The sequence below is a fragment of the Mytilus californianus genome, unplaced genomic scaffold, assembly GCF_021869535.1.
Source record: "Mytilus californianus isolate M0D057914Y unplaced genomic scaffold, xbMytCali1.0.p SCAF_7, whole genome shotgun sequence".
Lineage (NCBI taxonomy): Eukaryota > Metazoa > Mollusca > Bivalvia > Mytilida > Mytilidae > Mytilus > Mytilus californianus.
Window position 1 is genome coordinate 16023659 of NW_026262723.1, and position 19592 is coordinate 16043250.

Sequence of the window (19592 nt, forward strand, 5' to 3'; positions counted from 1 at the left end):
ATCATAGGTAAAATGAACAATGGTTAGGTTCAGTAATCATACATTCGTCTTGTCTAACAAGGCGTATAACAGTTTAATGAGGATAATTGGCTAATAAAGGGATAGTTAGCATTTCAAACTTCAGTATACTAATAGATTTTGAAATGTCAGATATTCAATGTAAAATTGTAAGTTTTTTTTTACTTTTACTAGATAATTACCCGAACATTAGCTATTCAAAGTCAAATTACAAGTAAGTGTATAAATTTACGTATTTTAACGTTTCTAAAATAATACAATCGTGGTTAATCATTAGCAGGAAAATCAAGGATTAATTTTCACTGAATCTAAATTAACATAGAATACTATAATACGAGCATCATATATAATCTATATAGAACGGGATACCATAGAACTTTTAATTCTTGGTCTACCTATGCCCAGGGAACAATGAAAACTACTAATACAGAAATGATTATAATGCACAATACATAAATGTTTTACCCTTTTAACAAGCAGTTAACAACTTTAAACGAACTTATAATTATCGAACATTTTCCTTTTGTATCGTACGTACAAGGCTACTGCATTATTTATTACTGCAACTCAAAATTTAATTAAAAAAATGAATTCTGAAATGATTTCATTAAGGAAAGTCCATTACAAAGACAAAATTAAACGCTCGAATATCTCAACCGACGGGTACATAGTTGTCATATCCCTATAGATCAGGTCTTTTAACAGAAATATGGAAGTAACATATATTAGGGTATTTGCATTGCATTTGGTTTATCCATTTATTCTAAGGACAAACTATTAATTATGAACAAAACGCAAACTATTACAGATACAAATTTTCTTTTCAAAGTTCCAATACATTTTTGTCAATAATACCAGAAGTTCACGTTTAAAGAAGAATTATAGACCAGATATAAAAACTCATTATCAATAATTGGCTTACATTGTAACAGGCCACACGATTATTTCAACTTCTATACGACTCACCAATAGCGCTCAATTCAAAACAGGTGCAAAGCCAAATTAAAACAACGGAATAAATTCAAATAAATATAGAATAATACATAGTCCCGAGGGCCGAAGGTCCCGAGGGCTGATATTGGTCGAGTGATGATACACCATGCGATATGGATTTTGCCATGTATTATTCTGTTCATTATATATTTTAATAGAATTAGATTCATGGGACATCCTTTTTTAAAATCGTCCGAAAATATAAGAGAGACAAGAAAATTATGGTTTACCTGTATTTTTCTAGCTGAATTGTATTTTTAGAGACTTCCTTATTTGCCTAATATCCCGTTTCGTGATAGTCATAACAAAATTCGGGATCGTTCATGCTGGACGATACATCGAACTCATAATGTCCCTTATAACCTTATTACATGCTCAATATAGAGCTATGAAATTGACAAATAATATATTTTAAGACCATGTATTTAAATGCATTCACTAACGATACTGTCAGCAGTTCCCTCCTGTAGAATACAACTCACCTTACCAATATGTGTTGTTAAGTTTTGCCATTATACTGCAATCTGATCTCATTTGTATACATAAATGTGGACAACAAGTTACCAAGTATCATCAATTCAAAGATTATGGACAGACAAACAGAGGGATTCCTATATATATGTATGAACTCCACATATTCGACAGGGTTGCAATTTTGCTGTACCAGATATGTGTATACTTCGAAAACTAAAATTTCTTCAGTAATGCTTGATGTTAAAACTTTACTAACATGTGTTTTTCCAGGAAGTATATATATACTGAAAACCATGATTATTTCTGAAGCTTATGAAACCCCATCATTTATTAGAACTAAAAACATTAAAATTGGAATTTCCACAAATGAAACTCTGATACTAATGAATAAATATTAATATAACACCATTTTATTTTTAATCTGATTATCAAAACAATAATTTCACAACAAAGATCATATTACATCAAAAACAAAATAACAACTATACTAGGTTTAAAACATGTACTAACAGAGAAATCTGGTCATTTGTTAAAATAATCCATCATAGGAACCTCTAGTATATTCTGGCATATATGAATCATTACGTTTTGCAAGTATTTGGTGTCAAAATTACTTCCCTACCCTTTTTTGGATGCATGTGATTAATAAATTTCCCTTTTCTCATTTGGAACCTCATATTAATACATGCATATGTAATTTGTTTTAAAACCACTTTTAATATTTGCATTATTCAAAATAATTTGGATTTTGAAGTGAACAATTTGCTATTTAAACCCTTGATTTAGGAAAAGTATCAATGCACATAAATGAGGTATTGATAATTAATACAAATGCTTTAGAAGAGTAATCTATAGACTCCTAATTGTTATTATCTCAGTTCGATTGCACTAAAAATTAACACACATACATGTACATGTACTTTTAAATAAAATAAAAACAAAAACTAGTGAAGAGAGAATGGGTCTATTGATCATTTTCCAAAATGAATATTTCTAGTCTGAATCAATGTCATAAATGACCCATTTTCTCTTACAAGTATTTTTCAGAAATTCTAACTAAATGAGGTTACATTTCGTATCATGCTAGGAAATACAGCAACTGGACGTCGTATGTCAAACTTTGACGTCATTTGATATATGACGTCACTAACGGTATGCGATACGGGTTAAGCTATACGATATGTTGTATTCGATACGGGTTTAGCCATGCGATACGGGGTATGCGATGCAAAGTAAGTGATACAGACTGGAAAAAAAAACTTTATTAGATATACAAAATTGCTGTATTTAGTACTAAATATATGATAAAGGTCAATATACATCATCCTGCCAGAAAATAACATACAGTTACCGAAATTATCGCTAAGCTGCTTTATATCATTGTATGTTAAACGGACATTTTTTTTCTATAATAGAAACAGTTAAAAATACAATGCACACGATCATGATGTTTCCACATATTTAAACTGCAGTAATAGAATGCACAGCCAAATCAATGGTGATACATTTGTACTAGTATCATTTTACATTACCCCAGGCTATTTCTGTGTAAAACTATTTTTTCCGAATCGTCAATTAAATCAATATTTTTTTGAGAATGGTCATCATATTTGTAGGTGTAATTGAAAATGTGAAAGTTCAATTTTACTTTTTTTTAGAAAGGCGGATAATGATTTAATGAAGGTAAATGTTTTATAAAGAGATAAGTGTTTCAAACAAGGACAATCGACAGTTTATTTTGAAATGTCAGTATTTAATTGTAAACATTTAAATTCGTTTCACACTCGCTTGTGATTTACTTGAATATTCACTTCTCGAAAGTAAGCTTCTATTCTACATATGTGTAAGTAAATATTATTTTCATTATTTTTAAGTCAACTAATGCTTTGAATTTATGACACTGGACGTTAAGCAAACATCAATTAATCTTATATTTAAGGGTGACACATGGATGGAAAAAGCCAACTAATTTATGTCATAAGTTGGCAAATGTTATTAAATAGTCAATACCATATGACGATGCTTCATTTCAATAACGGGGCCTCGGTGGCCGAGTGGTCTAAGTAGTTACTACTGTAATCAATAGCCAGTCAACACTGAGGTTGTGAGTTCGAACCCCGCTATTGCGGGTGCACTCTACTCCACTCTTAATTGACTAGGACGGTCAGTTTTCCTATCGAAGGTCGTTGGTTTTCTCCGGGCACTCCGGCTTCCTCCACCAATAAAAACTGGCCGCCACGAAATAGCCCAAAAGCGGTGCTTAAAAGTGGCGTTAAAACACCAAAAATCAAATCAAAGCATTTCAATAACACAAACATACATCACAGAACACATGGGTTGGATTTAAAAGGATCATTAATAGGCTCGATACAAATTTAAAAGTGTCAACTTCATTTTCAACTTATCGGCCAACAAAATCCGAATAGACCGTAAATCCCTGAAGGTATCACCAACAATGTCCACAACGAAATGCAAATGACATATTTCATTCATGGCTTGACTTATAATTAGCTAATCAAGAACACTAACAAATTATATCTGACTATTATTTAAAATTTTGTTTTAATCCTTACGTACATGTGCAAACCTGGCTTTCCTTTTTGGTGTTCCCGATGAAGTCAAATCTAAATAAGAACTTTGTACATAACACATGACCTCTAATGTTGGACTGCTATTCTCTGATAATATCATTAGCTCAGTATGCAAGACATAGCAATTCAAATTTGTAACATACATTTCCGATATCTGATGATTTTATGTATTTACTATAGGCAAACTTGGGCATTAAAGGTTTTTGTTTTTGTTTGCGTAAAACGTTCATTGACAAATGTTAATTTATTAGATTTTATGTCGAGGATTAATTATTCATTGTCCAGTTCTCTTTGTGTTGTTTACATTGATTGACGTTAAGAGTCAACGGGTTTCATCTCTAAAAACTTGTATAAAGTGTTGCTCCATGTGTTCCGATTTGATAACATACATGCTTTTTTTTATGAATTCTTACCTAATGTTTTGATTTTAAAGGTGTTCGCTGTTCTTGTATGTTACTTTTAGTTAGATATTAGGAATCCTCTGATTTTTATCGACGAAGTACCATTACAAATTTGGCCCGCTTACTCCTATTTTTTCATGATCTTATTGTATATAAAGTTTTCCCTTATGTGAAACCGATTTGATTACATGCATGTTCGTATTTTATGAATTCTTACCTTATGTTGTTATATTAAGGATGTTTGCTGTTCTTGTTTATTGACATTTGTCAGATATTCGGAATCCTCTTATTCTATCGATGACAATAATTTAAATTTGGCAAAAAATGTATCAATATTAAATGTTTTTATTAGTATGCCCTGCCTATTGATCATCTAGGCCTAAATATTTGACAAAAGTTATATTGTTCTTACCCAACCATTACTTAATTACAATATTTATTCAAATTAATGTTTGCTTTACGTATAAAGGCAATTGTGTACTTAAATACAATTTGCGGGGTAAATGAGATTACATTTTGTTACTTACAGATTATTGTTGGTCATCTCAACGAGATTGATTTTCTCGCTTCAAACGGTAAGGCGAAAGTGAGAAAAACAATCGAGGTGAAATGACCAATAATAATCTGTTTATCGCTATTTTGCCTATGACGACGTTGATGTTGACATTGAAAACGGCACATGCGTGTTCAGTTTCTAGCGATAATTTTTCATATCACTCTACTGTGCTGAGAAAGGAAATTATCAGTCCGTAAGATCAAAGGAACATTTCGTAAAATAGTTAATGTTATTTGTGTTCTTAATAGGCTTTTAATGTATTGGTCTAATCTGTTTATCATTTACCATGTTGAAAATATGTTTTCGTTGCTATAACATATTTAGTGCTTCCTACAATAAAGTATTCATTCATTATAAAAGTATTGAGAGAACTATTTATTGCAAAATTCGTAATGGCTTGTGTGTAAAAACAAATAAGAAAATGGACCTTTTATTTTTTTTCTGGTAATTTAGTTATATTATCTATATTTTATCAATGTACAACAGTTTTTGTAAAGGCTTGTTATTTTGACACAGGGCAGCCAACATCCATAAACTATAAAAGTCCACATCAACTTGTATGCATATTTTTACGTACGCTATCGGGATTTGGGCTTCAAGCTTTGTATGTGAAACAGTTTTAATATCAAACAATGCGTAAATTTCATCCATATGTTCATTTTGGAAAAATATAGATTTTAACATTTAACCGAGAACGGAAAACGATGTAACATTTATAAACTTATTTTTCACAGGGCAATGGAAAATTATCCTTTCTTTGTATTGTTGTTTTTGACTGCAATAACAGGTAAAGTATACTTGTATATATGCGAGCTTGCACTTAAATGTGTGTTTTTATAATATAACTGTATTATGTTCAAGTACAGTCGTATTGGGTCGAGGTAAGCTGACTGATGATAAACACGACAGTCGGAAGACTCATACTGGATCAATATGAACTATTTGCGTTAATTATCATTCTAATACAATAAGTGTCGAATAATACTTAGAAGTAATGATGTGCGATGAATTACCATTTTATTCACCGATAAAAAAAAAAACCTTTGAGCCTCTCGATTTTTACACGAGTCATCTCCCATTAAAATGACGTTACTGACGTATGTAAACAAAAATGACACAACTTCCAGGTAAGAACTGGTCTGTGGACTGGAGTGACAAAGAAAAAGATATCTGAAATCCATCTGCTGCCGAGGCAAGCATTCACAAACGGCCGTTTCCGCGACACCAATACTTTACAGAAAGAGTCTTAATTTGTTGTACATAGGAGATCAGATGTGGCATTTTAAGTCAAAATAATTCTCTGGCTTAATGGTTTTGACAAATTATTTGATGCTACAGTAAGACATGTACAAGAGCAGTGCATATCCAAGATTGCCAACCCTACAAATTACTTTCACTTCAGTCTGCACCGTCAGAGAAATAATCTTCTATTGTTGACAATTCTGGATATTCACACCTCAAAGAAATAATATAACGTATGAAAAATAAAACTAACTCTAACATCAAACGTGTTGAAATCTAATATTTTGCGTAATACATTTATTCATTTTCCTACACCTTTCTGAACCCAAAAAAAATCTTGTATAAAGGCCAGTAAAAATCTGTTTTAACTGGCTTTTTTGTAAAAGACTTGTACTAATGACCATTTCTGGGATACAATGAATCGTATAAAATGGACAATTTATAATGTATTTTTAGTCATTGGTTAATAAACTTCTATATTGATAGCTGCTTAATTTACAATAAAATTGAGAATGGAAATGAGGAATGTTTCAAAGAGACAACAACCTGACCAAAGAGCAGAAAACAGCCGAAGGCCACCAATGGGTCTTCAACACAGCGAGAAAATCCCGCACCCGGAGGCGTGCTTCAGCTGGCCCCTAAACAAAAAAGCGTACTAGTTTAGTGATAATGAACGTCATACTAAACTCCAAAACATATAAATGAACTAAAATTAAAAATCATACTAGACTAACAAAGGCTCCTGACTTGTGACAGGCGCAAACATGCGGCGGGGTTAATCATGTTTTATGATCTCAACCCTCTCCTTATACCTCTAGCCAATGTAGAAAAAAAAAAAACACACAGCAATGTGCAAAGTAATACTCAGTGTAAAAGAAGTCCGAGTCCGATGTCAGAATAGGTAACAAAAGTAACTAAGCATATTGGTAATGATACATTAATTAACAAAGGACTACTAGAAGTTACTGACATGCCAGCTCCAGATCTCAATTAAACTGATTGAAAGATTATGTCTTCATCATATGAAAATCGAGCACAATCCCTCCCGTTAGGGGTTTAGTATCATACCATCATAAAATATATGATAAGAACATAACCCGTATCATGCCAACAACTGGTTTTAGAATAAATGTGTTTAGTTCCGATGCAAAGACCCTATAAGTGAATCAATATTAATACCAAAATATGCAATCTTTAATGACCTGGCAACAATATCGTAATATATGTATTAATTTCAAACACTGGGATTTGCTTTATCATTATTCACGAAGCACGAAACGTGTATTCGACGTTTTTGTTTTAAATGCAAGGTAAAAATCTGCTGTGTCGTTAATCATCTCATATAAAAATTTATAATCATTTGGATAAAACAGATTTGTACAAATTGTATAAATATATATTATGGTGTTATTACAGGGGCATTAGCTACGAGATTTGCTAAAAATTTAAAAAATGATTTTTTTTGTTCAACTATTAATGAAAGTGAAATAGTGAAATAATAATTCGCTTTTAGCAGCCAGTTTGTTTCAATTTTGTCAAAATAAGCTGATAAATTATTCACTGCCAAATGAATATTTCGACTTAATTTAATCCGTATTCATGAGACCTTCCATTTAACTCCTTAGCTAGAGATGGGTTACACATGAATTAGGCGTGTTCGGTTATTAATGGAAAATAATGTCAACATTGAAAGTGAAACTATGGCAAACGTATGGTAAACCATTTGATTTACTGATTCGATTCACAAAAACTCATTCGTATACAGGTAACACGATGATTAACATATATTTTTAACCTATAACATGAAATCAAACAGACCTAACAAAAAAAACAATTGATATCTATTTATATCTATATTTATGTTTATTTCGGGTTATTTTACCGTCGACAGACTTCGGAAGGCACCTCGGTGGTTAATAAGATGGCGTCTAGACTAAAATACATACGAAATGCTGATATATATTATCGATCCCATGCATTTGAAATTGTTTATGTTAGGCTTTTCATAATTTGGATATACTTTTTATAATGTTATAAATCAAATATGAGAACTTGAATCAAATCGGTGAACATGGATTTGACGGCTAATGCCCCTTTAAATGGGTGTTTTCTTATTAATTATGCATTATGTTCAAGTACCGTAGTATAGAGTCGAGGTTAGCTGTATTGGCTCGATACGTAGCCTTGGTCCATAACAGCTGATCCACAAACAACCGGACTGGTAACTTGAAATGAAATGCTAATGCACTCTGGAAAAGAAAACATATTTTTTAACGACCGTTTAGTAGTATTTAGAAAAGCATTGAGGCTTTAAGTAACGGCTTTCGAAATAGTGACCTTCATTAGTTTTTATCGGTACAACTTATTTGGCAAACATTTTAAATCAATATTAAAAAAAAAGATGATGACCGGGTGATCATTCGGCCATTATCGTAGATTTCGAGTTTAATACTGCTATATCCTCTATCTTTTATGGCTCGGCCAATAACATTCCTGGACAATGACAAACTAGTCTTAAAACAAAATGGGCCTAACAAATTTGGCTTCTCACATAATAAGCCGGTAAAACAATCTGATCATTATAGACATAAGATAAGATTGTAAAATCGATATCATTTATTAAATTTGAAGAAAATTAACTAAATCTAATAAATGAATTTACAGTTTACAAAATTACTAATGTAAACAAACACAAATATAAAAAAGAAGTTTGAATTTGTAAAAAGTAGTTGATTCTGTACATTTTCGTATAAAACATTAGATTTAAGGGAATTAGAATAATTATATATTTCTCGTCAGATTTCCAGATGAATCTGTTAGTGCACGTTAGGTAATTAGGTCTCCTCACAAAGAGACTGCTTAGATATTTAAGACACATATAAAGCATAGCGCAAATAGTACCAAACGTACTGTTACTTCTTGCAAGTAACATATCGATGAAAAGCAGAATTTGGTTATTTCACAATCGATGATATGGACTAGATTTTAGTTCAAAAACAAATAGATTATATTCGTGGTCATATATAACAGTCAAGTAAATAAGTATATATTCCTTAAACCATCCGTTGCTTGATGTTTGCCACACACATGGAAATTTTCACATAATAAATTAAGATATGTAGTAATTGATAATTGTAATATATAAACAGGTGGGTTGACGGACGTTATTCCTCCAGGAGAATGTAGAGAATGTTCAGACGGTTCTGGTTGTGCTTATAGATATGCGTTCTGTAATGGATATAATACTTGTTCAAATGGCGAAGATGAAAACGAGGATGTATGTAGAGGTACCAATGTTAATTGTTTAGCTGTAACAGGGATATGTTATATATTTAAAAAAATGATTGTTCATTCTGTATTTATTATTCATGTTTTGTATCAAAACAGGGCATTCTTTTTTTTTTCCTCTTTTCTTTCGATATTTTATACTTAATGACCTTAAATTATTTTAAGAATCCATCGATATAAGAAATTTTAACAATATTACATACAATAAATAAACAACGGCAGCCCTCTACTGTTTAATCAAGCTACTACTAGAAGAAGCATTCTGTTATTCTAGAAAGATAACATGAACGTAAAATCATGCTCAACAAAATCCATATCAGACTTGTCTTGATGCCATATGAATATGCCCGGTCAACATAGGAGCTCAATCAATATTCTGCACCTAACAATTCTGTAATGAAATATTCATACGTTGCTTACCCATTTATCTTATCTTGGTGCTGCTTGTTTTTATTTAGATTTGGAATGCGAAAAAGGAAAAATGAAATGTAAAAACGGGATACATTGTTTTCCTGAATATACTCTTTGTGATTACTACGCCTACTGTGAAGATGGTTCAGATGACGATCCTGAAATGTGCCAAAGTAAGTAAGGAGTTATAGCTGCATAACATAATTAACCAAATGACATAATACTGTGGTGTTATGTTTTATCTGAACATAGTAACGGTTTGTTTAATATTTTTTGTGCAGTATTTGAAATAAATGTCTTTAAAGAACTTTGTTCCAAATGAAATTCCAAGCAGAATGGTGTCAGCAACTAAAAACATTAAAACTATCGATTTTACTGCAACAGATACGCATTTGAATAACATTGGAAGGTTCATTAGTATTTCATTAATACGAAATTAGTATGGATTTCTTATAAAGAAAAACAACATCGAAAAATCTCGCCATTTTATGATTGCCGTTCCTTTATTTTTCTTACTTTTAATATATTTAATGGCATGTATGATAGTTCATTCATTTAGATATTAATGCATGCATATCTGTCATGGAAAGTATTTGTAACGACAAGTAGGAAATATTAAATTCTGTAAAGTAAAGACAGTAATATGTTTATAAAGTTATTAGACTGCTACTACTACAACTGTTATATTACCAATTATAATTAATATAGTAATATTATTTTAAAACTTAATATCGTTATTGCATTACTGTTATTATTAAGTCGACTTACTTTTTCGACCATGTCAACAGATCAGACGTGTCCAACTAATAAAACGAAGTGTAGTGATGGCATTGCTTGTTTTTCGCAAAACGATCGCTGTAATGGTGTAGAATTATGCAAAACCGGTGATGATGAAGATATAGAAATGTGCAAAGGTTGGTTCATAAGTGCAAAATGTGAATATTGTTTCTGTATTGTGTCTTGGGAGATCTAGACAAGCACATGTTTATAAAACGTAGGCTTAAATATTCATACTAATTATATACAAGTTAATATCAATACACTTTACAATTATAACATGGTTAAACAAAAACACGTCTATTCACTTGTCATTCTCTATTGCTCTGGAATGTTGACATTCTTAAATTTTTATATTACTTCGACTGCCCCTTCCGCACTTTTTACACCCATCAAAGTAGTATTCTCCTCATGACCATACACATATAGGGACAGAGCATAAACAGACAAAGTTATTAAATTTACAGCGTAATATGAAAATGTTTGAATGTAAAAACACAGCTGCATTATATATTAAATACATGGGCAACTCACACTGTCTGCTACGGTTCATCAAAGCATTTATCAAAGAATTATTTAACAGCTAAAAACTTATCAATTTGCTATCATTTGTTAAACAAATGATTTCTGTTTAGATACAATTTTTTTTCGAAATATGGTTCAATGACTTTTGTATATAAGCCAAACATCTTTTTATTGGTTAAACATTCTAGCAAACTACAATTTATAATATGCAAAAAAAAAAAAGTTTACTGTCTTACGTTGTTGAATGTTTACAATTAGGTCGGTTCACTAAATTGGAACGATTTAAAGATAAACATGGTAAACCGGATAAATATTCTATCAAACTGCTTCTTGGATTTTGCAATCTTTGTTATCTTTCTTCTATACATCTGTCTTTGTGAGATCAGCTCTTCATAATTATTGTGATATAAGGATTGTTACTTCAGCCGGTTGGATATTGAATATCGAATATCAAATATCAAATACTTCACAATCATCATTAAGTTACTATTTTTAAGTGAATACATTTCATTTCAATGTGACCTTACAGTTAAAACTCATCGCCGGGTTTGCTTTTACATGAGCAACACGACCCGTGTCATATCTGAAGCTGAATATGCGTTCCCTTCCGGAGCACCCGAGGTCCCCTCTAACTTTTGTAGAGTACGTACTGATCAGTCTGTAGTTTTGTTATGCTGTGTTTTGTATGATGTTGATTTTATTTTTTGCCATTGCATTGTCAGTTATTTTTTTACTTTATTTTAATGTCTTATTTGGTATTTTGTGCCTATCTTTTTCCTTACAAGAACATAGCATTCAATATCGTTTGTTCATAACAAACATATTGTTTTAATTTCTCACGGTCGTCGGGTGTTCACTTGTTTTTTGTGTTAGTTGTGTGCGTGTATGGTTGATGTAAGATTCACTGATATACTACATTCCTTTTATTACATTTTTTAATTTTGTAAACAGCCACTCATTTCTGGTACGTTACAATGTAAAGAGTTTCATGCATTAGGATAATTTTTCTTCCATGTATTTAATTTTGATATGTATTTAAATTAAGGCTACACAATTGTCGACTAATAGCACCTATATAATTAAGATAATTTCCTTTAGGACGCAGTAGACAAAAGTGTTTTTATTCATTTGATTATCAGTTGAAAAGTGTAGACGAGGAAATAATTTTCTGATTATTATTGAGATTTCGAATGTGGTGAAGATAAGGTCAAATGCCAGGATGGTATGCAGTGCATATATGAAAAAAGTCAATGTAATGGTTGGCCGGACTGTAAAGATAGATCTGATGAATCAGCTGAAGTGTGTAATGGTAAGAATACAACTTAATTATAGAGTGCAATGTATATTTCAAAATTCAAATTTAGCACCACATTAACCTAGACCCACTATTATTTATTATTCATTATTATTTAAATAACACACTAACTTATATAAAAACCACTGTCCAAGGTTAGGGGAGGGCTGAGCGCTCACAAACATGTTTAACCCAGCCACATTTTTTATGTGCCAGTCCTAAGTCAGCATCATGGTTTTCAGTGATTGCCGTTAGTTAATGTCTGTCATATGTGTTCTGTTATAAATTAGGCCATTAGTTTTAGCAATTGACTGGTTTCATATTATTCATGTCGGGGACTTTTATACATGTCATAGCCAACTATACGGTATGTTTTTTTCTCATTGTTGAAGGCCGTACGCTTAACTGTAATTGCTAACATCCACTTCATTTTTGAACGTTGGTGGATAGTTGTCTCATACCACGTCCCCTTATATTTATGTTTATCAACGAAAATCAAAACAATGAAATATCAATCGTACAATAACAAATATCATCATTGAAATCTATATAAATAGTCCTCGGGGTAATAGAAGTAACATAAAGGACATGTATATTTCAACTACTTTTTCCTAATGCTTACATAAGCCATGTATATTTCGAGAGATGTTGTTATATCCAAAAATAATTAGTTTAGGCAAGTATTCTTTCATAATTCATAGGTTATATTAACACATATTAACAATTATTTTTGATTCGATTGAGAAACGAAAATTGTTCATTTCCGATATATTCTGGTTTGACTGAGTACCATATTGTCCTACCACAGAGACTTTAACCTATTGACTGAGTCCAAGAATGTCCTACCACAGAGAGGTTAACGTATTAACAGAGTACCAGAATGTCCTACCACAGAAACGTTAACGTATTAGCAGAATACCAGAATGTCCTACCACAGAGACGTTAACGTATTGACTGAATCCCAAAACGTCCTACTACAGAGACGGTAACATATTTACAGGGTTACAGAATGTCCCATCACAGAGGCCTAACTCTATTGACCGAGTACCAGAATGTCCTACCACAAGGATGTTAACGTATTGACTGAGTATCACAGTTTCCTACCACTGAGACGTTAACCTATTCAGTGAGTACCAAATTGTCCTACCACTGGGACATTAACGTATTCAGTGAGTACCATAATATCCTACCACAGAGACTTTAACGTATTAACTGACTACCAGAATGTCTTACCACAGAGACTTTAATTTTTTGACTGAGTACCAGAATGTCATAAAACAAAGACTATAATCTATTGACTGAGTACCATAATGTCCTACCACAGAGACGTTACTCTATTGACAGAGTCCAAGAATGTCCAACCACAAAGGAGTTAACGTATTAACAAAGTACTAGAATGTCCTACGACAGAAACGTTAACGTTTTGCCTGAGTACCAGAATGTCCTAACACAGAGACGTTACTCTGTGGACTGAGTAACAGAGTGTCCTACCACAGAGACTTTAATCTATTGTCTGAGTACCAGAATGTCCTACCACAGTGACTTTAACGTATTAGCAGAATACCAGAATGTCCTACATGTACCACAGAGACGTTAACGTATGGACTGAGACCCAAAATGTCCTACCACAGAGACGTTAACGTATTTAAAGAGTACCAGAATGTCCCACCACAGAGGCGTTACTCTATTGACTGAGTACCAGAATGTCCTACCACAGGGATGTTAACGTATTGACTGAGTATCACAGTGTACTACCACTGAAACGTTAACCTATTGAATGAGTACCAGAATGTCCTACCACAGAGACGTCAACCTATTATCTGAGTACAAGAATGCCCTAAAACAGGGACTTTAACCTATTCAATGAGTACCAAATTGTCCCTCTACAGAGACATTAACAAATTCACAGAGTACCAGAATGTCCTACCACAGAGACATTAACGTATTAACTGAGTATCAGAATGTCTTACCACAGAGACTTTAATCTATTGACTGAGTCCTAGAATGTCCTATACCCTAGAGAAGTTAACGAATTGACAGAGTACCAGAATGTCCCACCACAGAAACTTTAATTTTTTGATTGAGTACGAGAATTTCCTACCACAAAGATTTTAAATTATTGACAGAGTCCCAGAATGTCCTACCACAGAGAAGTTAACGTATTAACAGAGTACCAGAATGTCCTACCACAGAAATGTCAACGTATTGACTGAGTACAAGAATGTCCTAACACAGAGACATTACTCTGTTGACTGAGCAACATAGTGTCCTACCACAGAGACTTAATCTATTGACTGAGTCCCAGAATGTTCTACCACAGAGGAGTTAACGTATTAACAAAGTACTAGAATGTCCTACCACAGTTTTGACTGAGTACCAGAATGTCCTAACACAGAGACGTTACTATGTTGACTGAGAAACAGAGTGTCTTACCACAGAGACGTTAACGTATTAGCAGAATACCAGAATGTCCTACCACAGAGACTTTAACCTATTGACTGAGTACCAGAATGTCCTACAACAGGGACTTTAACCTATTCAGTGAGTACCAAATTGTCCCTCTACAGAGATATTAACGTATTAACTGAGTACCAGAATGTCTAGCCACAGAGACTTTAATCTATTGACTGAGTAATAGAATGTCCTACCACAGAGACGTTAACGAATTGACAGAGTACCAGAATGTCCCACCATAGAGGAGTTAACGTATAAACAGTGTACCAGAATGTCCTACCACATAAACGTTAACTGATTGACTGAATACCAGAATGCCCTAATAAAGAGACGTTACTCTGTTGACTGAGTAACAGAGTGTCCTACCACAGATACTTTAATCTATTGACTGAGTCCCATAATGTTCTACCACAGAGACTTTAATCTATTGTCTGAGTGCCAGAATGTCCTACCACCTAGACGTTAACCTATTGACAGAGTATTAGAATGTCCTACCACAGAGACGTTAACGTATTAAAAGAGCACCAGAATGTCCTACCACAGAGATGTTAACGCATTTAGTAAGTACCAGCATGTCCTACCACAGAGACGTTAACGTATTAACATAGTACTAGAATGTCCTACCACAAAGACGTTAACGTATTGACTGACTCCCAGAATGTCCTTCCACAGAGACGTTAACGTATTGACTATATCCAAGAATGTCCTAACACAGACACGTTAATCAAGTGATTTAATACCATAATATCATACCACAGAGACATTAACATATTGACTGCGCCTAAGGATGTCCTAGCACAGAGAAGTTATCGTATTGACTATATACCAGAATGACCTACCACAGAGACTTTAATCTATTGACTGAGAACCAGATTGTCCTACCACAGAGACTTTAATCTATTGACTGAGTCCCAGAAAGTCCTTCCACAGAGACGTTAACGTATTTACAGAGTACCATAATGTCTCACCATAGAGGCGTTACTCTATTGACTGAGTACCAGAATGTCCTACATGTACCACAGAGACGTTAACGTATGGACTGAGACCCAAAATGTCCTACCACAGAGACGTTAACGTATTTAAAGAGTACCAGAATGTCCCACCACAGAGGCGTTACTCTATTGACTGAGTACCAGAATGTCCTACCACAGGGATGTTAACGTATTGACTGAGTATCACAGTGTACTACCACTGAAACGTTAACCTATTGAATGAGTACCACAATGTCCTACCACAGAGACGTCAACCTATTATCTGAGTACAAGAATGCCCTAAAACAGGGACTTTAACCTATTCAATGAGTACCAAATTGTCCCTCTACAGAGACATTAACAAATTCACAGAGTACCAGAATGTCCTACCACAGAGACATTAACGTATTAACTGAGTATCAGAATGTCTTACCACAGAGACTTTAATCTATTGACTGAGTCCTAGAATGTCCTATACCCTAGAGAAGTTAACGAATTGACAGAGTACCAGAATGTCCCACCACAGAAACTTTAATTTTTTGATTGAGTACGAGAATTTCCTACCACAAAGATTTTAAATTATTGACAGAGTCCCAGAATGTCCTACCACAGAGAAGTTAACGTATTAACAGAGTACCAGAATGTCCTACCACAGAAATGTCAACGTATTGACTGAGTACAAGAATGTCCTAACACAGAGACATTACTCTGTTGACTGAGCAACAGAGTGTCCTACCACAGAGACTTAATCTATTGACTGAGTCCCAGAATGTTCTACCACAGAGGAGTTAACGTATTAACAAAGTACTAGAATGTCCTACCACAGTTTTGACTGAGTACCAGAATGTCCTAACACAGAGACGTTACTATGTTGACTGAGAAACAGAGTGTCTTACCACAGAGACGTTAACGTATTAGCAGAATACCAGAATGTCCTACCACAGAGACTTTAACCTATTGACTGAGTACCAGAATGTCCTACAACAGGGACTTTAACCTATTCAGTGAGTACCAAATTGTCCCTCTACAGAGATATTAACGTATTAACTGAGTACCAGAATGTCTAGCCACAGAGACTTTAATCTATTGACTGAGTAATAGAATGTCCTACCACAGAGACGTTAACGAATTGACAGAGTACCAGAATGTCCCACCATAGAGGAGTTAACGTATAAACAGTGTACCAGAATGTCCTACCACATAAACGTTAACTGATTGACTGAATACCAGAATGCCCTAATAAAGAGACGTTACTCTGTTGACTGAGTAACAGAGTGTCCTACCACAGATACTTTAATCTATTGACTGAGTCCCATAATGTTCTACCACAGAGACTTTAATCTATTGTCTGAGTGCCAGAATGTCCTACCACCTAGACGTTAACCTATTGACAGAGTATTAGAATGTCCTACCACAGAGACGTTAACGTATTAAAAGAGCACCAGAATGTCCTACCACAGAGATGTTAACGCATTTAGTAAGTACCAGCATGTCCTACCACAGAGACGTTAACGTATTAACATAGTACTAGAATGTCCTACCACAAAGACGTTAACGTATTGACTGACTCCCATAATGTCCTTCCACAGAGACGTTAACGTATTGACTATATCCAAGAATGTCCTAACACAGACAGGTTAATCAAGTGATGTAATACCATAATATCATACCACAGAGACATTAACGTATTGACTGCGCCTAAGGATGTCCTAGCACAGAGAAGTTATCGTATTGACTATATACCAGAATGTCCTACCACAGAGACTTTAATCTATTGACTGAGAACCAGATTGTCCTACCACAGAGACTTTAATCTATTGACTGAGTCCCAGAAAGTCCTTCCACAGAGACGTTAACGTATTTACAGAGTACCATAATGTCTCACCATAGAGGCGTTACTCTATTGACTGAGTACCAGAATGTCCTACATGTACCACAGAGACGTTAACGTATGGACTGAGACCCAAAATGTCCTACCACAGAGACGTTAACGTATTTAAAGAGTACCAGAATGTCCCACCACAGAGGCGTTACTCTATTGACTGAGTATCAGAATGTCTTACCACAGAGACTTTAATCTATTGACTGAGTCCTAGAATGTCCTATACCCTAGAGAAGTTAACGAATTGACAGAGTACCAGAATGTCCCACCACAGAAACTTTAATTTTTTGATTGAGTACGAGAATTTCCTACCACAAAGATTTTAAATTATTGACAGAGTCCCAGAATGTCCTACCACAGAGAAGTTAACGTATTAACAGAGTACAAGAATGTCCTAACACAGAGACATTACTCTGTTGACTGAGCAACAGAGTGTCCTACCACAGAGACTTAATCTATTGACTGAGTCCCAGAATGTTCTACCACAGAGGAGTTAACGTATTAACAAAGTACTAGAATGTCCTACCACAGTTTTGACTGAGTACCAGAATGTCCTAACACAGAGACGTTACTATGTTGACTGAGAAACAGAGTGTCTTACCACAGAGACGTTAACGTATTAGCAGAATACCAGAATGTCCTACCACAGAGACTTTAACCTATTGACTGAGTACCAGAATGTCCTACAACAGGGACTTTAACCTATTCAGTGAGTACCAAATTGTCCCTCTACAGAGATATTAACGTATTAACTGAGTACCAGAATGTCTAGCCACAGAGACTTTAATCTATTGACTGAGTAATAGAATGTCCTACCACAGAGACGTTAACGAATTGACAGAGTACCAGAATGTCCCACCATAGAGGAGTTAACGTATAAACAGTGTACCAGAATGTCCTACCACATAAACGTTAACTGATTGACTGAATACCAGAATGCCCTAATAAAGAGACGTTACTCTGTTGACTGAGTAACAGAGTGTCCTACCACAGATACTTTAATCTATTGACTGAGTCCCATAATGTTCTACCACAGAGACTTTAATCTATTGTCTGAGTGCCAGAATGTCCTACCACCTAGACGTTAACCTATTGACAGAGTATTAGAATGTCCTACCACAGAGACGTTAACGTATTAAAAGAGCACCAGAATGTCCTACCACAGAGATGTTAACGCATTTAGTAAGTACCAGCATGTCCTACCACAGAGACGTTAACGTATTAACATAGTACTAGAATGTCCTACCACAAAGACGTTAACGTATTGACTGACTCCCAGAATGTCCTTCCACAGAGACGTTAACGTATTGACTATATCCAAGAATGTCCTAACACAGACACGTTAATCAAGTGATTTAATACCATAATATCATACCACAGAGACATTAACATATTGACTGCGCCTAAGGATGTCCTAGCACAGAGAAGTTATCGTATTGACTATATACCAGAATGTCCTACCACAGAGACTTTAATCTATTGACTGAGAACCAGATTGTCCTACCACAGAGACTTTAATCTATTGACTGAGTCCCAGAAAGTCCTTCCACAGAGACGTTAACGTATTTACAGAGTACCATAATGTCTCACCATAGAGGCGTTACTCTATTGACTGAGTACCAGAATGTCCTACAACAGGGACTTTAACCTATTTAGTTTGTGCCAAATTGTCCTACCACAGAGACGTTAACGTATTCACAGAGTATCAGAATGTC

At 34.1% G+C, this 19592-nt stretch overlaps 2 protein-coding genes across 6 annotated transcripts in view; both read left to right on the plus strand.

Moving 5' to 3' along the window:
• LOC127708932 (low-density lipoprotein receptor-related protein 2-like) overlaps positions 1 to 19592 on the plus strand; it is a 423265-nt gene that overhangs the window by 378557 nt on the left and 25116 nt on the right. The window lies entirely within an intron of this gene.
• Positions 3275 to 19592, plus strand: part of LOC127708934 (low-density lipoprotein receptor-related protein 2-like) — a 327071-nt gene continuing 310753 nt past the window's right edge. Inside the window, exons 1-5 of one of the 4 annotated variants that reach the window (XM_052214142.1) lie at positions 3275 to 3328; positions 5768 to 5820; positions 9425 to 9562; positions 10022 to 10147; positions 10763 to 10888. In XM_052214142.1, coding sequence (XP_052070102.1) covers positions 5772 to 5820; positions 9425 to 9562; positions 10022 to 10147; positions 10763 to 10888 — 439 coding nt within the window. In that variant the 5' untranslated portion in view covers positions 3275 to 3328; positions 5768 to 5771. The remainder of the gene's footprint in view (positions 3329 to 5767; positions 5821 to 9424; positions 9563 to 10021; positions 10148 to 10762; positions 10889 to 19592) is intronic. The other 3 variants (XM_052214139.1, XM_052214140.1, XM_052214146.1) reach the window with 3 other exon arrangements.